At 34.8% G+C, this 23,616-nt stretch overlaps 2 protein-coding genes across 4 annotated transcripts in view; one reads left to right on the top strand and one right to left on the bottom strand.

Annotated features, from left to right (window-relative positions):
- The window catches only part of LOC144433839 (dihydropyrimidinase-like), a 137,039-nt gene extending 127,562 nt beyond the window's left edge, over window positions 1-9,477 (bottom strand). Inside the window, exon 1 of one of the 3 annotated variants that reach the window (XM_078122218.1) lies at window positions 9,419-9,477. Coding sequence is in view for 1 of the 3 variants with exons in the window: in XM_078122220.1 (XP_077978346.1) it covers window positions 9,419-9,421 (3 nt within the window). In the remaining 2 variants the exon portion in view is untranslated. Of the gene's footprint in view, window positions 1-8,575; window positions 8,619-9,418 lie in introns of those variants that run through there. The other 2 variants (XM_078122220.1, XM_078122219.1) reach the window with 2 other exon arrangements.
- Window positions 9,478-9,910: 433 nt separating this feature from the next.
- On the top strand, window positions 9,911-22,173 carry LOC144434530 (small ribosomal subunit protein bS21m-like). Its single transcript, XM_078122993.1, has 2 exons — window positions 9,911-10,040; window positions 21,557-22,173. Exons 1-2 carry the CDS (start codon window positions 9,961-9,963, stop codon window positions 21,732-21,734), a joined length of 258 nt encoding a protein of 85 aa, XP_077979119.1. The 5' UTR covers window positions 9,911-9,960; the 3' UTR covers window positions 21,735-22,173.
- Window positions 22,174-23,616: the final 1,443 nt, after the last annotated feature.

Here is a 23,616-nt window from a genome sequence, read left to right as displayed (position 1 = left end):
AGACCATCATCCAGGTTATTCGGAATGCAAATCTTACCAGATTCGTATTGAATGTTCGAGTTCAATGAATGGCCCGTGGATGGAAGTTACTCAAAGCAATATTCAACTCCGCACCGTCAGTCAGAACTTTAGTATTAAATATGTACGTACGAGTTCAATGTCAACGAGACCCTGTTTCTCGTGAAATGGAGGATATTGTTGAGGAAACCACAACGAAAGCCGTGAATGCATTCGAAATACTAATGGCAGGTGGACGGGAATTTGTTCGGAGAAACCCTCTTCAAGGTTTGTTTTTATTTTTCGCCTTTATTTTTACTCCGTTCGTTGACGTTTGTTTTTAAATTTTATTTTTACTCCGTTGTTTTTTTGGTTTTTTTACTCCGTTCTTTCGTTGTTTCGAAGCATTTTTTGTGCCATTCTTTTGGAAAAATAAGACATTGTAAGAGAAGAGACGAAACGTATTAAAGACGAATTTGTTGTGGGTAAACGTGACGTGATTTTTTGAATGACTGTTTTGTTTGCGTTTTTTTTATTACAACGCCACTATTTTCATACGTCGTTACAGGCTATATAGCGCAATAGTCAGACTTTTTACGCACAACTTTTTAATTAAGGCATGCGAGGTTGAATATTCAATTTTACTTCAAAAATAACTCCAGCTTTAACTCTGAGTGTATATATGTTCGTAATACTAAGTGGGCGAGTGAAAAGTATTTTTAATAAATGTCCATTTAATTTCTCTTGTCTGTAGTGGCGTTTCACTGACCAAAAAACAAGAATTATATAACTCATTGGTAGATCTATTTGAGAAGAGAGGACTGGATTGATATTGGAAGAAAAGATGTATGTTGCCACTGTGGTGATGTTGGAGCTGAAGTTGATGCTGAACTGAAGAAGCACTACAAAACAGTCTTACCTATTTGTACTACCTGTAAAGACAATGGGAACCATTCAGTTGTTCAAAGCCCATTTGGAAAGAAACGTTGAAGTGAAGAATATAATGTATAAATGTACATGAAATATATAAACCTGAAAAAATAACATTCAGATTTAGATGTTGATTTTGTTATTTTGCAGGCCAGTAAAACCAACTGGTCAGTGTTATTGTGAAGGAATCTGTATTGCTGAATTATCATATGAAAAGAAATAAAAAATAATTTGATTTGTGAATTTATGTCTGCTCTGTACATATATATTTGAGTTGCTAGTTGTATTTTCAACCCCGTCCATACCTGCAAAATAGAAATTAAAAAAAAAAAAAAAAAAAAAAATCCCTACCTACCTACCCTTATTTTCAAGACCATGTAATAGGAACCACACAATTTTTTTTGTTTGGCCTAATAGATTCTTCATTGTGTCATCAAATTCTGTCAAATTATAATTGTTATAATAGGTCACTCCAAAGTTTGTCTAATTTTTTTGCAGTTTGTAGGATTGCATCGTTCATGTACATGTATGAATTTGTGCTAAATTGAATTTCTAATACAGTACGTAGCATTTGCAATTTACAAATGTATATTGGAACTTAGGAAAGTATTTGAACTTCAATTTGCTGAAATGAATTACCTTTAATACCTCATACAACACTCTGTGTACTACATGTACATGTATGTTGGTTTAGATTTGCCATTTACATTGTACCTTCCTACACTTACTTGAATACAGTAATAGAAGGTGAACACCAGTAAGTATATACTATTATAGTCTAGCTGCTAGACCTCGGATGTTCTTCCGATACATGACACACAAACGAACATCGCTATCGAGGATGGAACAAAAATCATCAAAAAAACAATGTTTCATTATTAATATTGTACAAATGTTCTTTTGTCAAAAATGTCATACAAATCTTTAATCACCTATGAAAACTACATCATTTGCAGGCAAAAAGTCGGAAACTTTGGAAACCTATTTACACACACTTTAAAATGAAAACAATTGACTCTCAGTAACATTGAAAGATATTTTACGCTGCTGACTTGCCGCCTTTATAAGATAAAACACCAATTTCAAAGCATTTTATATGTTTTCTGTCATTTCACTTTCATCATGGCCACACTCATGGGGAACTTAGGTAAAATGATCAGGAACCGGTAACATTTACTGGCTTTATACATGGAATACTTTTCACTCAGTGATAGGATGATGTGACGTAAGTTTCTCAAAGTGAACACTGGAGGGCGCTGTATTTAAGGGCAAAATGGCAATACGATAGATATATCAGAAGCTAAACTGATCTTAAAACTATACCACAGATAAATGTACATGTAATTGAGTTCAAAAAATGGTATAAATCACTTGTCACATATCTATTTTATCAATAGAAATTGCAATGTCATTTGATTGGACCTTCCCTTTAATATTTCTTCATCTATGATCTACATGTATCAGGGCTCGAAATTCCCGCCGGCCCAGCGGCCCAGGGCAGGTGAAAAGTGGTGCTGGGCCGGTAAAATTTATGCACACCTGCCCAGTTGGACCGGCGCTTTTTTTTGGAATACTTTATTATAAACTGCTTATTCTAATTTGGTCAATAATTGTTATCGCAATCGTTTTGGGGTTTTATTTTTTGTCGATTTGTCTCTTGTAACCTAAGTTTCTTCATTTCCGCATTGCCTAATGCCAGAATGCAATGACCTTTCAACCTCTCCATATATGGACATCCGCGTCATAGGTACGTATTGGTTTGATTTGCATATCAATAGCAACCATGTGTTTCACTCATGTGACCAGCCATTAGCCATGTCATGTGTTCATGAAGTAGTATTTACCTCTGCGGGCCCTGACCTCGAAGTGACGTTACGTATACTATTAAATGAAAGCTGTTGAATAAACATGAGCTTATTAAAGTTTGGATTTACGAAGTCTTCAAACAATGATACTCCAAATGAAAAGAAGAAGCAAGAAAGAAAAGAAAGTGAGGGTGGTGACGCCGAGAAAGCTGGGAAGTTGAGTATGGAGAGTGATAATTCAGTGGCAATACCAAGTACATCGAAAGAGACTGAAAAGTCACACAAAGATGATGACGGAGATAGCAAATCGACAACGTTTTGGAAGCAGGATGAAAGGAAAAGAAAGCGAAAATTCCGTGAAGAATGGGAGAAAGAATATAAATGGTTGAAAAGAGAAGAGAACGATTGGCGCAGTTCACTGAGTATCGACTCATTAGATGCGTTACTACGTATTGTATTGGATGGGCCAGAGAGTGAGGCTATGTTGCGATCAGGTGGCTCAATAGTGGTACTTACCGTTGAAGACTTGATCTAAAGGACTAGTAACAAAATTAGTGAAAGGTGAATTGGGCAGGTAAAATTTTGGTTGGGCAGGTAAAATTTTCAACCACCTGCCCAATGGGCAGGTGGGAAAAAAAACGAATTTCGAGGCCTGTGTATACACCCCAGATGCATCAATAGTTTGGAATTAAAGATTTTTTACCAAAAAGACACATTTGTAGTCCTAATTTGCATATTACTGATGGAATCATGTCATGAACAAATCTAAATCTACATACCCCGAAAAACGTTTCGACCAAATTTCAGACTAATCTCTCTCTCACACACACACACACACACACACACGCACACGCACACACACACACACACACACACACATGCACACAGAGACACACAGACACACAGACACACAGACACACACACACGGTCAGACATGTACATAGTACTTTGTGAATGCACAATATTACAAAAGGTTTCACGAGGAAATGTTTATTTTCATGTGTAACATGTATACAGAAATAGTGACACTACATGTAATAACAAAACTACACCCAAGTATACTATCTACACCGAAGTACACTATCTACACCCAAGTATACTATCTACACCCAAGTATACTATCTACACCCAAGTATACTATCTACACCCAAGTATACTATCCACACCCAAGTATACTAAGTTAACATCTCCAACAAGGCAAGTGGAAAACATTTTCTAGCTGAGAATGCATTGTTATATTTAGTATGTGCAACAAAATTCATATAATTTTATGCAAAAATATCACAAAATTTTATATAAAGAACAAATTGTATAAATTATGGTATTATAATACTTAAGGTTTAACAAGGGGATCTATCTACATTTTGTAGATATTTTAGACAGAAGAATGATTGATAACCAGTCACCTGTCTCAACAATACATGCAGTATAACATTCACGCCTTCTTGCCAAGTACTGTATGTATATATACATGTACAATGTACATACATTTTTTGTAAATGTCCATTACCATTGCACTTAGTCAGACAATATCACAAATAAGTCATATTACTTTTTTATTGTTATAGATTATTCTTATGTAATGCTCTAAAAACATGTTTTATGTTGTTTGGAATTATTACAAAATATTGATTTAACATGGCACAATGTTTTTTGCTATAACAAAGACCTAATAAAAAAATATTGCCAATGGCGTTGTAGCACAACTGTACAGCTTTTAAAATGTGTATCCATATGCTAGTCAATGCTAACAATACATGTAGGTGTTCATTTGCTGAATGACTAGCCAGTTGCCTATCCAACCATGTTGCTATCTTTGCAATATACACGAACATTTGGCTGTCCTATGGGTGTGGTCACATTGCAAGATATATTTGCATACATTTTTGAATGTTTTTGTTCACTAGTGTATGAATTCCTGATATTATCTTTGCAATATATGTGACCATTTGGCTGTTGCTATAGGTGTGGTCTTGTTGCTAGGTATATTTGCATACATTTTTTGAATGTTTGTTCAATACTAATCCCTGTTATCTTTTTGAAATACACGACAGTTTGGCTGTTGCTATGGGCATGGTAATGGTTGCTAGCGATATTTGCATAAATTTTTCTAATGTTTTTTCACTTGCCTACCAGATGTTGATATTTGACCAAAATATAGTCATTTTGTTGTTGCTAAGGGCGTGGTCATTGTTGCTAGGGCCATTTGTGTTAAAACATTTTGAAGAAAATCTGCAGAATAACACTACTCGAAACATCTCACCAAGTTTCAGTGTCATTGACCAAGTACTTTTTGAGATATAAATTTTTGACCTAAATTCACATTTTTACACCTAATTTGCATATTACTGATGAGATCATTATATGCTTAATAGTTCTTCATCTATCTACCCACAGATGCACCCCTTTTAAATTTCAGCCCAATCTGCTGAGTAGTTTTGGAATTATAGGTTTTTGACCAAAAAGACACATTTTCAGCTCTAATTTGCATATTACCAAGGGAATCATCATGTTATGAACAAATCTTAATTTACTCACATCTAAGAATGTCCCCATCGAATTTCACGCCAATCTGCTCAGTACTTTTGGAGTTTAAGTTTTTGACCAAAAATCACATTTTTTTACCCAAAACCCACATCTCTGATGCAATCACTTTCATTTGAACAATTTCCCAACTAGACCCCAGAAGTAACATGACCACCAAATATCAATGCAATCGGTCCAGCAGTTTTTTACTTTAAGTTGTTTACACACACACACATACATCCACACAGACAAACAGACAGACAGACACTTTGCCATGCCTATAGCACTATTGAACCTTCAGTTCAGTTGTGCTAAAAAACTGTTTGGTTCCTGTTACCCAACACACCTAGTTTTTCACTGCCGACCCTAATTTTTTTTACATATTCAAGAAAAAAAAATTAAATCAGTCAAGTCTCGCGAGAAATAGTGGATGCAGAAACTGATATCAACTTAAAAATACAATATAAAACTGTTCTTCCGATCTGTAGTGGTTGTACATCTGATGGGAAGACACCAATAATGCAGAGACCATTTGGAAAACATAACTATGGTACCTGAACTACATGGAGACACTCGCACATGAAAAAATACCGCCAATGGCGTTGTAGCACAACTGTACAGTTTTTAAAAATCTTTATCCATATGGTAGTCCCTGCTAACAATAAGTGTTCATTTGGTGAATGACTATCCAGTTGCCTATCCAACCATGTTGCTATCTTTGCAATATACATGATCATTTGGCTGTTGCTATGGGCGTTGTCTTGTTGCTAGGCATATTTGCATACATTTTTAAATGTTTATTAATTTTTCTATTAATCCTCATTATCTTTGCAATATATGTGATCATTGGCTGTTGCTATGGGTGTAGTCTTGTTGCTAGGTACATTTGCATACATTTTTGAATGTTTATTCATTTATCTGTCAATTTCTGTTATCTTTGCAAAATACGTGATTATTTGGCTTTGGCTATGGGTGTGGTCTTGTTGCTAGGCAAATTTACATACATTTTTTGAATGTTATTCACACACACACACACACACACACACACACACACACACACACACACACACACACACACACACACACACTGACAGACGCAGGGCGATCCCTATAGCACTATTGCACCTCAGTTCAGTTGTGCTAAAAATCTACCTACCCCACCTATTTTAAAATTGAGCATAATAGGCCTAACAGAAACTTGAGAAAGTGAGAAAAGGGTAAAAATAGCAGTGTTTCCTATAGTATTTATTATTATTTTGTTTGGGGAACTGAGGTGAAATGACAGGGGAACCAAGGTAAAGATGATGCATATCACAATCATACACTCACTGTTGCAGTTTTCGGACAGATATCGACTCGTCCTACGATCCTCGCTGTTTTCTTCCGAACTGTCATATTGCCATGCTTAATAATTCGATCAGGCAATACTGCAGTTTTGATTCAACACTAATTTTATGGTATCAGTTTTGAGAGCGCTAATATCGGCGATCACAAAGTTGCCATATATAACAACACTGCCATAGTTGCCAGTGTTTTCACTACAGCAAAGTATGCAGAAATGTTACAAAATCACTTGAATATCATTTTGCTCTTATTCAAATTTACAAATATCTCATTAATAGTGTTCTCCCAGTGCTCAGTTCAAACTAGATGACATTTTTTATCAAATCTGGGTGTTTTTTAAACAAAAATATGAGACGTATCTTGAGCAAAGAAGTGTCTCAGATATTGGACAATACTGACGTTTGCATGTTCAAGACATAGACTGCCATCAGCGCCATGAACTGTGATCAAATCCTGGGGTCGACTTCGGCAGTAGGATAGTGTTCATGATAATTCCTTTGCAAAAACAATCAACTTTTGTTTAACGGTGATTCAAATACCACAATAACAATGTTTTTGTCCAATATATTAAAATCAAATGGAGTGGTGAAATTCATAATTTACGCAACAAACATGTAAATCGGTGTGGAAGTTCGTGTCTGATTACCAATACTGTCGTCCGATTACTAAGTCATTCATGTAGGGTTATAAATAAGGGAACTACAATGTATGTCATCCACAATGTTACATTTTTTTTGTATTTCTGACTTTAAACCCTATTGAAAAAGACCCTATGGAACATGTCTACGCACCAATGATAAGTGTTACTTTTTTGCAGTGTTTATGTAATAGTATGTAGTAATAGTCGAATAACATGACCTTGTCTGAAAATTGCAACAGTGAGTGTAGATATAGCCTTTATTTACAACACACTAGGAAATGGTATGTCCCAAGATACTCAGAAACATATATATTTTCATTTTGGCCTTGACCTAAATATATCTCATTTGAATGATTTCATAAAAATTAAAGCAAGTGCTAAGTTTGACAAAACTGATATTAGACTTTGTATAATATGTTTATCATTTCCTATTATAATCCATTTTTGTATGAATGGGAGGGTGGGGGAGGGGCTTGGTGGGGTTACTTGGTGGGGAGGGGCTTGGTGGGGTTACTTGGTGGGGGAGGGGCTTGGTGGGGTTACTTGGTAGGGTTACTTGGTGGGGGAGGGGCTTGGTGGGGTTACTTGGTAGGGTTACTTGGTGGGGGAGGGGCTTGGTGGGGTTACTTGGTGGGGGAGGGGCTTGGTGGGGTTACTTGGTAGGGTTACTTGGTGGGGGAGGGGCTTGGTGGGGTTACTTGGTGGGGGAGGGGCTTGGTGGGGTTACTTGGTGGGGGAGGGGCTTGGTGGGGTTACTATGATCATATCACTGATGATACTTCCTCGCTACGATCTAATAATTACATTTATATCTTGAACTTCATATCAATTTGTGAGGAGCAATCTTATATCTGAATAATTATCAGATTTGTATCCTCTAAAACTGAGCTATTGTCGAAGTATGCACTTGGCAGTACTCCTACAAGATTGCGATTCACTTCGTCCCAATTTCAACTCTTCCCTTTTCAACTCACCCCATTTTCAACTCGCCCCATTTTTAACTGGTCCCATTTTCAACTCGCCCCAACAACACTAGTAAACGTTTATAAATCTAAACGATACATGGTCTCGAGGTACGGGGACCGAAAAATTTAGGACATGCACTGGCAGTACTCCTACAAGTCAGCAATGTTATTGTATATGACCTCTGAGGCTTTCTGCAGCAGACTGATAAGAATCCCTGCTCAGCTGTTGTTGTATATATAGCACAGCCATTAGATACTGACATAGAAGACATTTTGACATAGCACTGAATTTAGTATTGACATGCTGCTTATTCATGCTAAAGTAACCCTGGCCCCCACACAAGACAACAATGATTTATTAGTATTACCATCCATTGTACTGCACTAAAAGGCTGAATTGCATTAAGGTGTACATGTACGTCCGTCCATTGATTGGATTGTTCTGGCTCTTCCCACGCCTAGAAGTACCTGCTGGCATATCGGCTAGGCTTAGATAGTCTACGAGTGCTACATCTCATTCAAGCAGTCTGTTTGCTTTGCTGAAATTGTATTGTTACGCATAGACTAATTTACATACAGAATAATGCAATTTTCTGCTACTATGTTCCGCGTAGTTTTGTTTTTAATACGTTAGCGGTCAAGTGGAACTGTTACCTCACGTTATAATAAAATAACAACATTGGGAAAATGTTCCAATTTCAAGTAAAATATTTAAAAAAATGGCTGCACCTACTACAGGCTATCTTCTGAAGCACGAGTATATCTTATAGTTATACAAGTGGACACCACTGCATTTTTGTACGTTTATTGATCAAGTTCACAAATTTACACTGCTCAACTGATGATTCACGTTCTTGCATTTTCATCACAACAGTTTACCCATCGGACAACGTTCTGATGGAATTCACAAACTCGCACACCTTAGCTTGCATCTCCACCAGAAAACCTTGCCAGGTAATCCGCGTTGTGAGTCGGATGACAACTCCACGTAGCGTATACTATAACAGCGCTAGCGCCTAGTGAGTGATCATATCATGAAACGAACGCCCAACCTGCCTTGTCAAAATGGGATCATGAGCACTGACCGATATCTTATTTCAATTATTTAATCCCTCAGAATTAGAAAACTAATAATATCTCCTGTATGGGTGATGGTGAGTGGGTCACAAGAGTTTGCAAGGCATGCTACATCAATGAATCGTTCTACTCACCATTTCTCCAGGCCAAGTTGAATGTATTTTTCGCGCTCCTCTTCACGCTAGAGTTTTTTGCCGTAAAACAGTCTAATCTCTTTGGGGAGTCACTCCTAGATCCTTAACACCTCCTGGGTGAAAAAAAAATAGATAAAACGTGGACCGAATGAGTACTTTTGGTGTTTTGAAATATTGCATGTTACAAATTTGTATATTATCAAGTGAAACCATTGTCGTCGCTGTTTCAAATACATACATAGCCGCAATCACTTGTGTATGTCACTATTACAATATTCTCGGTGTGCACTCCCGTTTTAAGACAACACAAGTTATGACAGTGTGGGTGCATGTTTTTTTAAGCAATCACAATCGTTAGACAATTGTAGAATAAAAGTAAACCCAAAATCACAAATGTATATCAATATGAAACGATTTATATTGCTATCAAAATTCTGTATGAAATTCGTTTTACGACAAGAGTTTCATAAGAGCTTACTCTCTTACGGCGAGGTCGTGACCCGAACGCACACCGGTAAGCGGCGAGGCTACAATCCCTTAAAATGAGACATTTGCCGTTCATTGCCCGAACTGTTCTGGTTCGCGGCGGTAATGTGGATGCAGCTTATAGGTCATTGAATAAGTAAGTTACGAAATTCTTTAAAATACGTGATATTTTGTCGTTAAATAACCGTATTCCCGTTGACAATGACTTACAGTACATGTTCGTGTCTCCTACTACTAGTAATAATACTAATAATAGTCTTGTTCATGACGACCTTGTTCCGATTTTACATTATATAACGTACATGTAGTGTAAAATCGGATGGCGGCTAGGAACTACACTATACTACAATATACAAAGGCACTCGAATCAATTTGTAAAATTAAAAAATATATATATATTATTTACTATACATTTTTAAAAAATCATACAAATTGATTCGAGTGCCTATGACAATATATAATACATACATGTATATACTGCCAATACCATGCAATATAAATGGTACCAGTTTTGTTGCATGGGATCAAGAAGGTAGGGATGACGGATCCATATTATTAGGAAAATAGTCATTATTTATGGTCTGGGGCATGGGTCGGAAGAATTTAGGGAGACGGAGAATGCCTCGCTCAAAAATTCCATATGCAAATGTACACAAGGGGGCCACTGGAAAAATGAGGAAGTGAAGGGGTGTCATTCAAAAATATTTTCAGTAAATTTGCAGTTTCTGTTACTCTAAACATACATGGATCTAATATATCTCAGCTATGCTCTAAACAACTACTAGAGTGAAATTTGCAAAAGCTCCTACCACAGGAGGGGATTCTCCCTCCCACACACTCCCCCCGTCACTGTACAACTACATGTACGTCATAGAGATTTGACATTCATGATCAAGTTAATATTCAGTAAACACTGTGCTGAATTCCAAGCAGTCTTTTCATTTAAGTTGACAGCTGGAAAATTGGTCACTGTAAGATCATTATACATGTATCTGGCTGGTACAATGTAAAAGATTATGAGCAGAGTGGCATTCTCCAAAATTCCCCTCTTATTGAAAACTTAAAAACTGAAAATAATTTGATATTATTTTGATATTTGTTGCAAATACAGTGAGAAAATTGGTTAAGTTATGAAAACAAATAATTTTCTTTTCTAATATTTCACTGAATGACATCAAAATTGGTTCAGAATTGTCCAAATTTGAGATTATGTTGATGACAGCATAATTATGAATGCCAAGTCTAGTAGCAATCTGATTAAAATCTGGTGTGTTGAAAGCAAGTAGATGTCTTTATTTACCTCTATTTCCATCATTTTTTGTTCCGTAAGGAAGAGATGTATTAATGGGTGAAAGTCTGTATGTATGTGTATGTGTGTGTGTCTGTGTCTGTGTCTGTGTGCGCACTGTGGCTGTCTGTGTCATCGTTTTCTCCAAAACAGCTGACTCAATTCAAACAAAATTTTGAAGAAGTATTCCATAGGGTAATGGCAAGAACTGATATTAGGTTTGGTAAACATTCCATGAATAGTAATGAGCAATTTGTGTAATTAGTGGTTTTCAGTAATTAGGCTATATATCCAAGAATGCACACTTCAAATTAAATATAATTTGGTACATACATTTGCAATACATAAGCACATCTGTCCTGAAAATATTATTGATGTAGCTGTTAGTTTTAATAAGTTATTAGCATATTTCGGTAATTAGATGCGGTGGCCACAAAAAAGAAAAGTATTGTTTCTGGTCAGGAAATGTCTAAATTTGATGCAAATTTTTTTTTTTTTTAATTGTTCTGACATGATTAGTTCTGCAGTTATCTTTATTGAAGTAGCAATTAACGTAGGTAGTGTTATTTTGTGTTTTCCCGTGGATCTGCAGACTGCATTGGCTGGAAAAACAGGGGAAAAAGGTCGAAGTGGGGGCATTTCAGTGATGCGCAGTGACCGGTAACAATTCCTTATCTTTTGTTGGCCTTTGTTAAAACTCCTAATACGGTGAGAGCTATGCTACAACGTTCTATAAAAGCTTCACATTGCATGTTGTAGTTGGCCATAAGATCGCATCTGCAGGCAATCATACGATCTCTTCACTATTTCAAAATTTAAAATCTTGTTTTTACTTCATTCGATACTCGCACGTGTTTCTGTTTCTGAAAGCATGCATTGGGAGATCATCGGTTAAACCAGGTCGGCTTCAACTTCTGGGTGAAATCACCAGCTTTCTACCAAAAATTCTTGCTGGAGAATTCGCCAAGATAAATCCATATGATCTTTTCTTCGATCAAAATTGAAAATCTTCTCTCATTGTTTTAATATAAATCTTTTGATACTAAGGTAAGGGTGAGTTTGCTGCCAGAACGTGTGCATTTATTTTGTAAAAATATAACACATTATCACAACAATGGAAATGAGAAAAGTAAATGTTGTTACTGTGTTGCAATGTTGGGCAGTGTACTAAGTGGTTTAATTAGGTCAATTTTTCCCTAATTTTCCAACATTGATTGGCTTTGTTCTAGACTGTTCAAAGTATTTGGGTTGCTTGTATTGAAATATATATCGATAAGTTTCTGTCCAGATCTGAATTTTATATTTTGAGATACCAAACGAACTTGAGAGCCATGGAAATTCACCTCATTATGGCATGCATCGCGAAATTTTTGAACTGAGTGTTACATGTAAAGGGTATATTGCCGTAAACGAGAATCAAAAGTATAGGGCGTATCATGCTTACCATAAAGTATGTAAACTTTTGACGGTTTGAATTTTGTTTATTATTTGCCATGGAAATGAGTGTACATATCCTGGATATGTAGGGGATCGCGAAAGTCGGAGTGTTCGGGCAAATGTACATGTATGTCTGTATCTATGTGTATCCCTGTAAATTTGAATAGTTTCATTTCAAAAGCCATTACACCTGTTCCACTACATACATAGATTGATATCACAAAGTAGACATTTCAACAACTTTTTCGACACTAACTTCAAAAATGGCAGATATAGAGCTAAATTTCATTATGTTCAAATGATACCAATAAGCAATCCATAGATTTGTTCTGTATGTATGGGTAAATGTACGTATGTCTGTATACGTATCGCTGTAAATTTGAATAATTTCATTTCAAAAGCCATCATGTACACCTGTTCCACTACGTACAATAGATTGATATCACAAAGTCATTTCAGATTTCTTATAGTTTGGCATACCATTTTGCCAATTCAGGGGTATATCATGTACTAATAGCCTACTATAACAAGGTTGTTGCATTCCAGCAATTATTATGTGTAGAAACAAAAATCTGAATATAACCCTTACAGAAGGCATTCAGTTTCCATCTGGTGAGCACTGTCTCTGTCTGTCTATCTGCCTGTCTGTCTGTGTGGATGTGTGTGTGTGTGTGTGTGTGTGTGTGTGTGTGTGTGTGTGTGTGTGTGTGTGTGTGTGTGTGTGTGTGTGTGTAAACAAGTCAAAATTCACCGGGCCGATTGCCATGATATTTGGTGGGTGTATAACCTTGGGTTCTAGTTGGGAAATTTCAAATCAAACTGATCTTATCGGCAACCGATGTGTGATTTTGGTCAAAAAATGTGATTTTTAGTCAAAAAACTTTAAAGGTAATTCAAAATGCTCATATTCACTATTGCTATTTTGCTAGACGACATGTTTGTGAAACACATTCTGGTTTTAAAACTTTTAAAAAGCATCTGCAAACACCTTAAAATGACCTTTTTTCAGTCAGTTCCCTTCGGATTTACTTCGAGAGTTTTCGGGTATTTCCGGTCCCACCTAGACCGCAGGATTTTATGACATCATAAAGGGTACTCGTTAGCACGTAGCCTATGATGAGCGTAGTCACTAGGTGAATAAAACTTAACAGCATTGTGAAAAAATACATTGCTGGTCGTTGAAATAGACATCAGTAAAAAAAACTACAGTCTGCATGTCTTATTAACCAACATTTACCAATATTTACTCACACTTTCTGACTAATTGTCAGTGTCTGTGGGTATAAATGCTAAATTTATATGTCCCCATATTATGGCAAAATAAATCAAAACGGCTAGACTAGATATACATAAACACTTGTAATGTTGCGTGTTTCACATTCATTGAATTTTATTTATCTGATTTTTTATTATTTGCCAACAAGAAGCATTACGATACCGTCGTGACGCGTTGACGGCATCCCGAGGACGGCATATTTTAGCCAAATCGTACTCGCGTCGCATTTAATAACAAAGTAAACATATTTCATCTCGAATAAATATACTAGCTATTAGAATACCAATGGGAAACTTCAAGAAGGTGTATCAGGACATGCAGTGCAAAAATATATTTGTTGGTCCCATAATACACTAATTGATTCGATTTGCTCCGAGCATATGGAAGCATGCTCTGAGTCATTGCATCTTGTAAATGGAACTGTGACCGAGCTAATTTTGTTGTCCATATATAAAATGAGAGTGACATACATTTTTCACAGTTTTCGTTGTGGTCTTGTATTGTCACATGTTTGGCTTGTGAACACAAGTTTACACATATTATTTTCGGCCAGGGCTGTCTAGGGCGCAATACTCTAGTCCGAGTCTGAGACCCATGTAAAACCTCAGAAACTCGCATTCAGATCGGACTGAACAGAAGTAGGTCTCATCGACTTGTTGGGGACTCGTGTTAACGTATGTACTGAATTATATTGAAATTGAAGTATGTATTCTTAAGATATAGCCTAATTACTGAAAATCATTTATTATGCAAATTATTCATTAACACTGTAAGGTACATCAACAAATTTTATAGGACAAATTGTATGTTATGTTTAACGAATATACTAAATTATATTGAAATTGAAGTATGCAGTCCTAAGATATTGCTTAATTTGTTGATTTCATTGATTTCCCTAATTAACATGAACAGATCTCACTCAAAAACTAATAAGGTCTAGCCATTACCCCAAACATTATTTGTACCAAATTTCCTTATAATTGAAACTGCTGTTTTTAAGAAAATGATGACACAGACAGACAGACAGACAGACAGACACACACACACACACACACACAGACAGACAGACAGACAGACAGACAGACAGACAGACAGACACACACAGACAGACAGACAGACAGACACACACACACACACACACAGACAGACAGACACACACACACACACACACACACAGACGGACATACAGACAGACAGACAGACAGACACACACACACACACACACACACACAGACAGACAGACAGACACACACACACACACACACACACACACAGACGGACATACAGACAGACAGATACTCAGACAGACATCCCCTTTTAATACTTCCTGTACCCTTATGGGAGGTAAAAATGAATGACGTCATTCATTGAAGTAAATGAATCCTCAACACATGATTTGTCACTATTTAAAACAGACTCCGTCCGTTATTGTATTCACTTTTCACTTATGACTGTACACCAAAGTACGATGATAATGTAATTGTTAAGTTTGCTGATGACACAACGGCAATCGGACTAATAAAGAACAATGATGAGTCTTTGTACAGGGCGGAAATTGAGAATTTAAGCAAATGGTGTGAAGTGAACAACCTCGAGCTCAATGTCAGTAAGACTAAGGAAGTAATCATTGATTTTAGATTATTGAGTGACCTTCATAGTCCAATTAATATCAATGGTGCAGATGTAGAAATTGTAAGCACTTTTAAGTTCTTAGGTATTCAGATATCCCATGTTTTGTCATGGCGCAAAAATACAACGTCTCTTGTCAAAAAAGCACAGCAGCGTCTTTATTTTCTAAAACGCCTGAAAAAATTTGGCCTGTGTCAAGACATTTTAGTCAATTTCTATCGTTCGACCATTGAAAGCATTTTAACATATTCTATCATCGTCTGGTTTGGCAACATCACATCGGAGGAACTGTCTTCACTCGAGAAAATTGTCCGCATGGCAGAGAGAATAATCGGTACTGATCTGCCAACACTTGACTCCATATACCACTCGAGGTCATTACGTAAGGCTACTTCCATTTTGAAGGATTCTAACCATCCTGCAAATAGTCTTTTTAACATTTTACGTTCTGGTCGGCGTTATCGCAGCATTAAGACATCGTCTGAACATTTTAGGAAGAGTATTTATCCCTCTGTAATCCGAATTTTAAACCAGTCATGATCATTCTTTTTAATGTTTATTTCGATAATAGTCAGCCACTTTTATTTCAATGTACACTTTTAATGTGGGGCGCTCGTGAAAAGTCATTTTCCAATTTTTTTTTAAACACATGGCAATAAAGTACATGTATGATGTAGTATAATCCATGTATGTATATTCACTAAAGCAGTATATGTATGATGTAGTACAATCCATGTATGTATATTCACTAAAGCATTATATGTATGATGTAGTACAATCCATGTATGTATATTCACTATAGCATTATATGTATGATGTAGTACAATCCATGTATGTATATTCACTAAAGCAGTATATGTATGATGTAGTACAATCCATGTATGTATATTCACTAAAGCATTATATGTATGATGTAGTACAATCCATGTATGTATATTCACTATAGCATTATATGTATGATGTAGTACAATCCATGTATGTATATTCACTATAGCAGTATATGTATGATGTAGTACAATCCATGTATGTATATTCACTAAAGCATTATATGTATGATGTAGTACAATCCATGTATGTATATTCACTATAGCATTATATGTATGATGTAGTACAATCCATGTATGTACATTCACTATAGCAGTATATGTATGATGTAGTACAATCCATGTATGTATATTCACTATAGCATTATATGTATGATGTAGTACAATCCATGTATGTATATTCACTAAAGCAGTATATGTATGATGTAGTACAATCCATGTATGTATATTCACTATAGCAGTATATGTATGATGTAGTACAATCCATGTATGTATATTCACTATAGCATTATATGTATGATGTAGTACAATCCATGTATGTATATTCACTATAGCATTATATGTATGATGTAGTATAATCCATGTATGTATATTCACTAAAGCATTATATGTATGATGTAGTACAATCCATGTATGTATATTCACTATAGCAGTATATGTATGATGTAGTATAATCCATGTATGTATATTCACTATAGCATTATATGTATGATGTAGTATAATCCATGTATGTATATTCACTATAGCATTATATGTATGATGTAGTACAATCCATGTACAGTATGTATATTCACTAAAGCAGTATATGTATGATGTAGTACAATCCATGTATGTATATTCACTAAAGCAGTATATGTATGATGTAGTACAATCCATGTATGTATATTCACTATAGCATTATATGTATGATGTAGTATAATCCATGTATGTATATTCACTATAGCATTATATGTATGATGTAGTATAATCCATGTATGTATATTCACTATAGCATTATATCTATGATGTAGTATAATCCATGTATGTATATTCACTAAAGCAGTATATGTATGATGTAGTACAATCCATCTATGTATATTCACTATAGCAGTATATGTATGATGTAGTACAATCCATGTATGTATATTCACTAAAGCATTATATGTATGATGTAGTACAGTCCATGTATGTATATTCACTATAGCATTATATCTATGATGTAGTACAATCCATGTATGTATATTCACTAAAGCAGTATATGTATGATGTAGTACAATCCATGTATGTATATTCACTATAGCAGTATATGTATGATGTAGTATAATCCATGTATGTATATTCACTATAGCATTATATCTATGATGTAGTATAATCCATGTATGTATATTCACTATAGCATTATATCTATGATGTAGTATAATCCATGTATGTATATTCACTAAAGCAGTATATGTATGATGTAGTACAATCCATCTATGTATATTCACTATAGCAGTATATGTATGATGTAGTACAATCCATGTATGTATATTCACTAAAGCATTATATGTATGATGTAGTACAGTCCATGTATGTATATTCACTATAGCATTATATCTATGATGTAGTACAATCCATGTATGTATATTCACTAAAGCAGTATATGTATGATGTAGTACAATCCATGTATGTATATTCACTATAGCAGTATATGTATGATGTAGTACAGTCCATGTATGTATATTCACTAAAGCATTATATCTATGATGTAGTACAATCCATGTATGTATATTCACTAAAGCAGTATATGTATGATGTAGTACAATCCATGTATGTACATGTATATTCACTATCATAGTAGTATATGTATGATGTAGTACAATCCATGTATGTATATTCACTATAGCATTATATGTATGATGTAGTACAATCCATGTATGTATATTTACTATAGCATTATATGTATGATGTAGTATAATCCATGTATGTATATTCACTATAGCATTATATGTATGATGTAGTATAATCCATGTATGTATATTCACTAAAGCAGTATATGTATGATGTAGTACAATCCATGTATGTATATTCACTATAGCAGTATATGTATGATGTAGTACAATCCATGTATGTATATTCACTAAAGCAGTATATGTATGATGTAGTACAATCCATGTATGTATATTCACTATAGCAGTATATGTATGATGTAGTACAATCCATGTATGTATATTCACTATAGCATTATATGTATGATGTAGTACAATCCATGTATGTTTATTCACTATAGCATTATATGTATGATGTAGTACAATCCATGTATGTATATTCACTAAAGCAGTATATGTATGATGTAGTACAATCCATGTATGTATATTCACTATAGCAGTATATGTATGATGTAGTACAATCCATGTATGTATATTCACTATAGCAGTATATGTATGATGTAGTACAATCCATGTATGTATATTCACTATAGCATTATATGTATGATGTAGTACAATCCATGTATGTATATTCACTATAGCAGTATATGTATGATGTAGTACAATCCATGTATGTATATTCACTATAGCATTATATGTATGATGTAGTACAATCCATGTATGTATATTCACTATAGCATTATATGTATGATGTAGTACAATCCATGTATGTATATTCACTATAGCAGTATATGTATGATGTAGTACAATCCATGTATGTACATTCACTATAGCAGTATATGTATGATGTAGTACAATCCATGTATGTATATTCACTAAAGCAGTATATGTATGATGTGTAGTACAATCCATGTATGTATATTCACTAAAGCAGTATATGTATGATGTAGTACAATCCATGTATGTATATTCACTAAAGCAGTATATGTATGATGTAGTACAGTCCATATATGTATATTCACTAAAGCATTATATGTATGATGTAGTACAATCCATGAATGTATATTCACTAAAGCATTATATGTATGATGTAGTACAATCCATGTATGTATATTCACTATAGCATTATATGTATGATGTAGTACAATCCATGTATGTATATTCACTAAAGCAGTATATGTATGATGTAGTACAATCCATGTATGTATATTCACTAAAGCATTATATGTATGATGTAGTACAATCCATGTATGTATATTCACTATAGCATTATATGTATGATGTAGTATAATCCATGTATGTATATTCACTATAGCATTATATGTATGATGTAGATGTAGTACAATCCATGTATGTATATTCACTAAAGCATTATATGTATGATGTAGTACAATCCATGTATGTATATTCACTAAAGCATTATATGTATGATGTAGTACAATCCATGTATGTATATTCACTATAGCAGTATATGTATGATGTAATACAATCCATGTATGTATATTTACTATAGCAGTATATGTATGATGTAGTACAATCCATGTATGTATATTCACTATAGCATTATATGTATGATGTAGTATAATCCATGTATGTATATTCACTATAGCATTATATGTATGATGTAGTACAATCCATGTATGTATATTCACTATAGCAGTATATGTATGATGTAGATGTAGTACAATCCATGTATGTATATTCACTATAGCATTATATGTACGATGTAGTATAATCCATGTATGTATATTCACTAAAGCAGTATATGTATGATGTAGTACAATCCATGTATGTATATTCACTATAGCATTATATGTATGATGTAGTATAATCCATGTATGTATATTCACTATAGCAGTATATGTATGATGTAGTACAATCCATGTATGTATATTCACTATAGCATTATATGTATGATGTAGTATAATCCATGTATGTATATTCACTATAGCAGTATATGTATGATGTAGTACAATCCATGTATGTATATTCACTATAGCAGTATATGTATGAATCCATGTATGTATATTCACTATAGCATTATATGTATGATGTAGTACAATCCATGTATGTATATTCACTAAAGCATTATATGTATGATGTAGTACAATCCATGTATGTATATTCACTAAAGCAGTATATGTATGATGTAGTATAATCCATGTATGTATATTCACTATAGCAGTATATGTATGATGTAGTACAATCCATGTATGTATATTCACTAAAGCAGTATATGTATGATGTAGTACAATCCATGTATGTATATTCACTATAGCAGTATATGTATGATGTAGTACAATCCATGTATGTATATTCACTATAGCATTATATGTATGATGTAGTACAATCCATGTATGTATATTCACTATAGCAGTATATGTATGATGTAGTACAATCCATGCATGTATATTCACTAAAGCAGTATATGTATGATGTAGTACAATCCATGTATGTATATTCACTATAGCAGTATATGTTTGATGTAGTACAATCCATGTATGTATATTCACTATAGCAGTATATGTTTGATGTAGTACAATCCATGTATGTATATTCACTAAAGCAGTATATGTATGATGTAGTACAATCCATGTATGTATATTCACTAAAGCAGTATATGTATGATGTAGTACAATCCATGTATGTATATTCACTAAAGCAGTATATGTATGATGTAGTACAATCCATGTATGTATATTCACTATAGCAGTATATGTTTGATGTAGTACAATCCATGTATGTATATTCACTAAAGCATTATATGTATGATGTAGTACAATCCATGTATGTATACTCACTATAGCATTATATGTATGATGTAGTACAATCCATGTATGTATATTCACTATAGCAGTATATGTATGATGTAGTATAATCCATGTATGTATATTCACTAAAGCAGTATATGTATGATGTAGTACAATCCATGTATGTATATTCACTAAAGCAGTATATGTATGATGTAGTATAATCCATGTATGTATATTCACTAAAGCAGTATATGTATGATGTAGTATAATCCATGTATGTATATTCACTAAAGCAGTATATGTATGATGTAGTACAATCCATGTATGTATATTCACTATAGCATTATATGTATGATGTAGTACAATCCATGTATGTATATTCACTAAAGCATTATATGTATGATGTAGTACAATCCATGTATGTATATTCACTATAGCAGTATATGTATGATTTAGTATAATCCATGTATGTATATTCACTATAGCATTATATGTATGATGTAGTACAATCCATGTATGTATATTCACTGAAGCATTATATACATGTAGTTTAAATAAGAGATTGCTCACATATATTTTAATATATCTTTCTGTTCAGTATTCTTGGAAGAGAAGGCATCATAGAAGAAGTAAGGCGACGGCGATACTTTGAGAAGCCATTTCGCAGGAGGCAGAGAATAGAGTATGAAACAGTCAAGAAAATGTACAACGAGGAAATGCAAAGGAAAATACAATTCCTTATGAGAAAGAACAGAACAACACCATGGGTTGCCTAGAACAAAATGAGGAGGCTGATTGTTTGCTGTGATACAGGATATTTCAAGAATTAGTATGTGTGGATGTTGGTTGTTTGCAGTGCCTCAGATCAAAGTTGTTATTGACTGCTGTAAAATAACACATTTTGTGAAAGTAATACCACTGTCACCATGGTAACTACTGGCATCAGTCTGTTATGAACTTTGCACCTCCTTCCAATATTGCATGGATGTGGTGTAACTGGCATATTATATATACTTATTCAATCACTTGTTCCAGGACATCAGTCTGGACTGCCTATCTTGTTTCTCATTTGTAAAGCTACACATGAGTGTATATTGTACATGTATGTGTGCATGGAATAAAGGATTTTGAAGTGAAAACAATATTATATTCTGTTCTTACAATTCTTTCATACAGACCTGGTTAATTTCTAAGACTAGTTATTAGTACTTGACAGGCTCAGTGATAACAATGAGCTAGTTTGATAAGAATGAGCTACATGTAGTTTGATAAGAGTGAACTACATATGGTTTGATAAGAATGAGCTACATGTAGTTTGATAACTAAAGTTTACTAAAAATGAAAATGGTTAAATTTAAGGTCACTGGTGAATGTAGGAAATTAAAAATAGAAATGAAAATCCATCTTACTTGGATAGCATAGATGACTATGATGGGTGATATAAAGAAGGGAAAGCATGATTATGACAACCACCTTTTTCTTGGCTAGTGGACTTTAAATTGGGTGGTGGTGGTGGTGGTGGGAGGGGGGATATAAAGAATTTGAAAGCATCATCATGACAACCACCTCTTTCTTGGTTAGTGTCATGCTGTGACATGTACAAAGTCATGTAGAATCAGTTTTTCATTTCGTCTAGTGACAATGTGTTTGTTTATATGCTTCTGTATATTGCCAGTCACATTGATACATGTAGGTGTTTTGTAACTTTGCTTGGCCAAAATTAAGAGATAACTTTATTTTCAGATTTCTTTTGATAATGGCAAATGTGCATCTTCTCAAAAACTTTTAGCTGATCGTGGTTGAGCCATGAAAGTTCAGTATGGTGTCAGTGGGGTGATACTTCCATGGTTGAGCCACAAAAGTTCAGTATGGTGTCAGTGGAGTGATACTTCCATGGTTGAGCCATGAAAGTTCAGTATGGTGTCAGTGGAGTGATACTTCCATGGTTGAGCCATGAAAGTTCAGTATGGTGTCAGTGGGGTGATACTTCCATGGTTGAGCCATGAAAGTTCAGTATGGTGTCAGTGGAGTGATACTTCCATGGTTGAGCCATGAAAGTTCAGTATGGTGTCAGTGGGGTGATACTTCCATGGTTGAGCCATGAAAGTTCAGTATGGTGTCAGTGGAGTGATACTTCCATGGTTGAGCCATGAAAGTTCAGTATGGTGTCAGTGGAGTGATACTTCCATGGTTGAGCCATGAAAGTTCAGTATGGTGTCAGTGGAGTGATACTTCCATGGTTGAGCCATGAAAGTTCAGTATGGTGTCAGTGGGGTGATACTTCCATGGTTGAGCTACGAAAGTTCAGTATGGTGTCAGTGGGGTGATACTTCCATGGTTGAGCCACGAAAGTTAAGTATGGTGTCAGTGGAGTGATACTTCCATGGTTGAGCCACGAAAGTTCAGTATGGTGTCAGTGGAGTGATACTTCCATGGTTGAGCCATGAAAGTTAAGTATGGTGTCAGTGGAGTGATACTTCCATGGTTGAGCCATGAAAGTTCAGTATGGTGTCAGTGGAGTGATACTTCCATGGTTGAGCCATGAAAGTTCAGTATGGTGTCAGTGGAGTGATACTTCCATGGTTGAGCCACGAAAGTTCAGTATGGTGTCAGTGGAGTGATACTTGCATGGTCGAGCCACGAAAGTTCAGTATGGTG

Source organism: Glandiceps talaboti, chromosome 4 (genome assembly GCF_964340395.1).
Source record: "Glandiceps talaboti chromosome 4, keGlaTala1.1, whole genome shotgun sequence".
Lineage (NCBI taxonomy): Eukaryota > Metazoa > Hemichordata > Enteropneusta > Spengelidae > Glandiceps > Glandiceps talaboti.
The sequence above is the reverse complement of the archived record's forward strand: the minus strand, read 5'-3'. Positions and strand labels throughout refer to the sequence as shown.

What these genes read in the sequence shown, in the direction of transcription:
- LOC144434530 (XM_078122993.1), top strand. Translation starts at nt 9,961, where the DNA reads ATGAGACATTTGCCGTTCATTGCCCGAACTGTTCTGGTTCGCGGCGGT. An exon ending in GCTTATAGGTCATTGAATAA is followed by an intron (nt 10,041 to 21,556) that starts GTAAGTTACGAA and finishes CTTTCTGTTCAG; the next exon opens with TATTCTTGGAAGAGAAGGCA.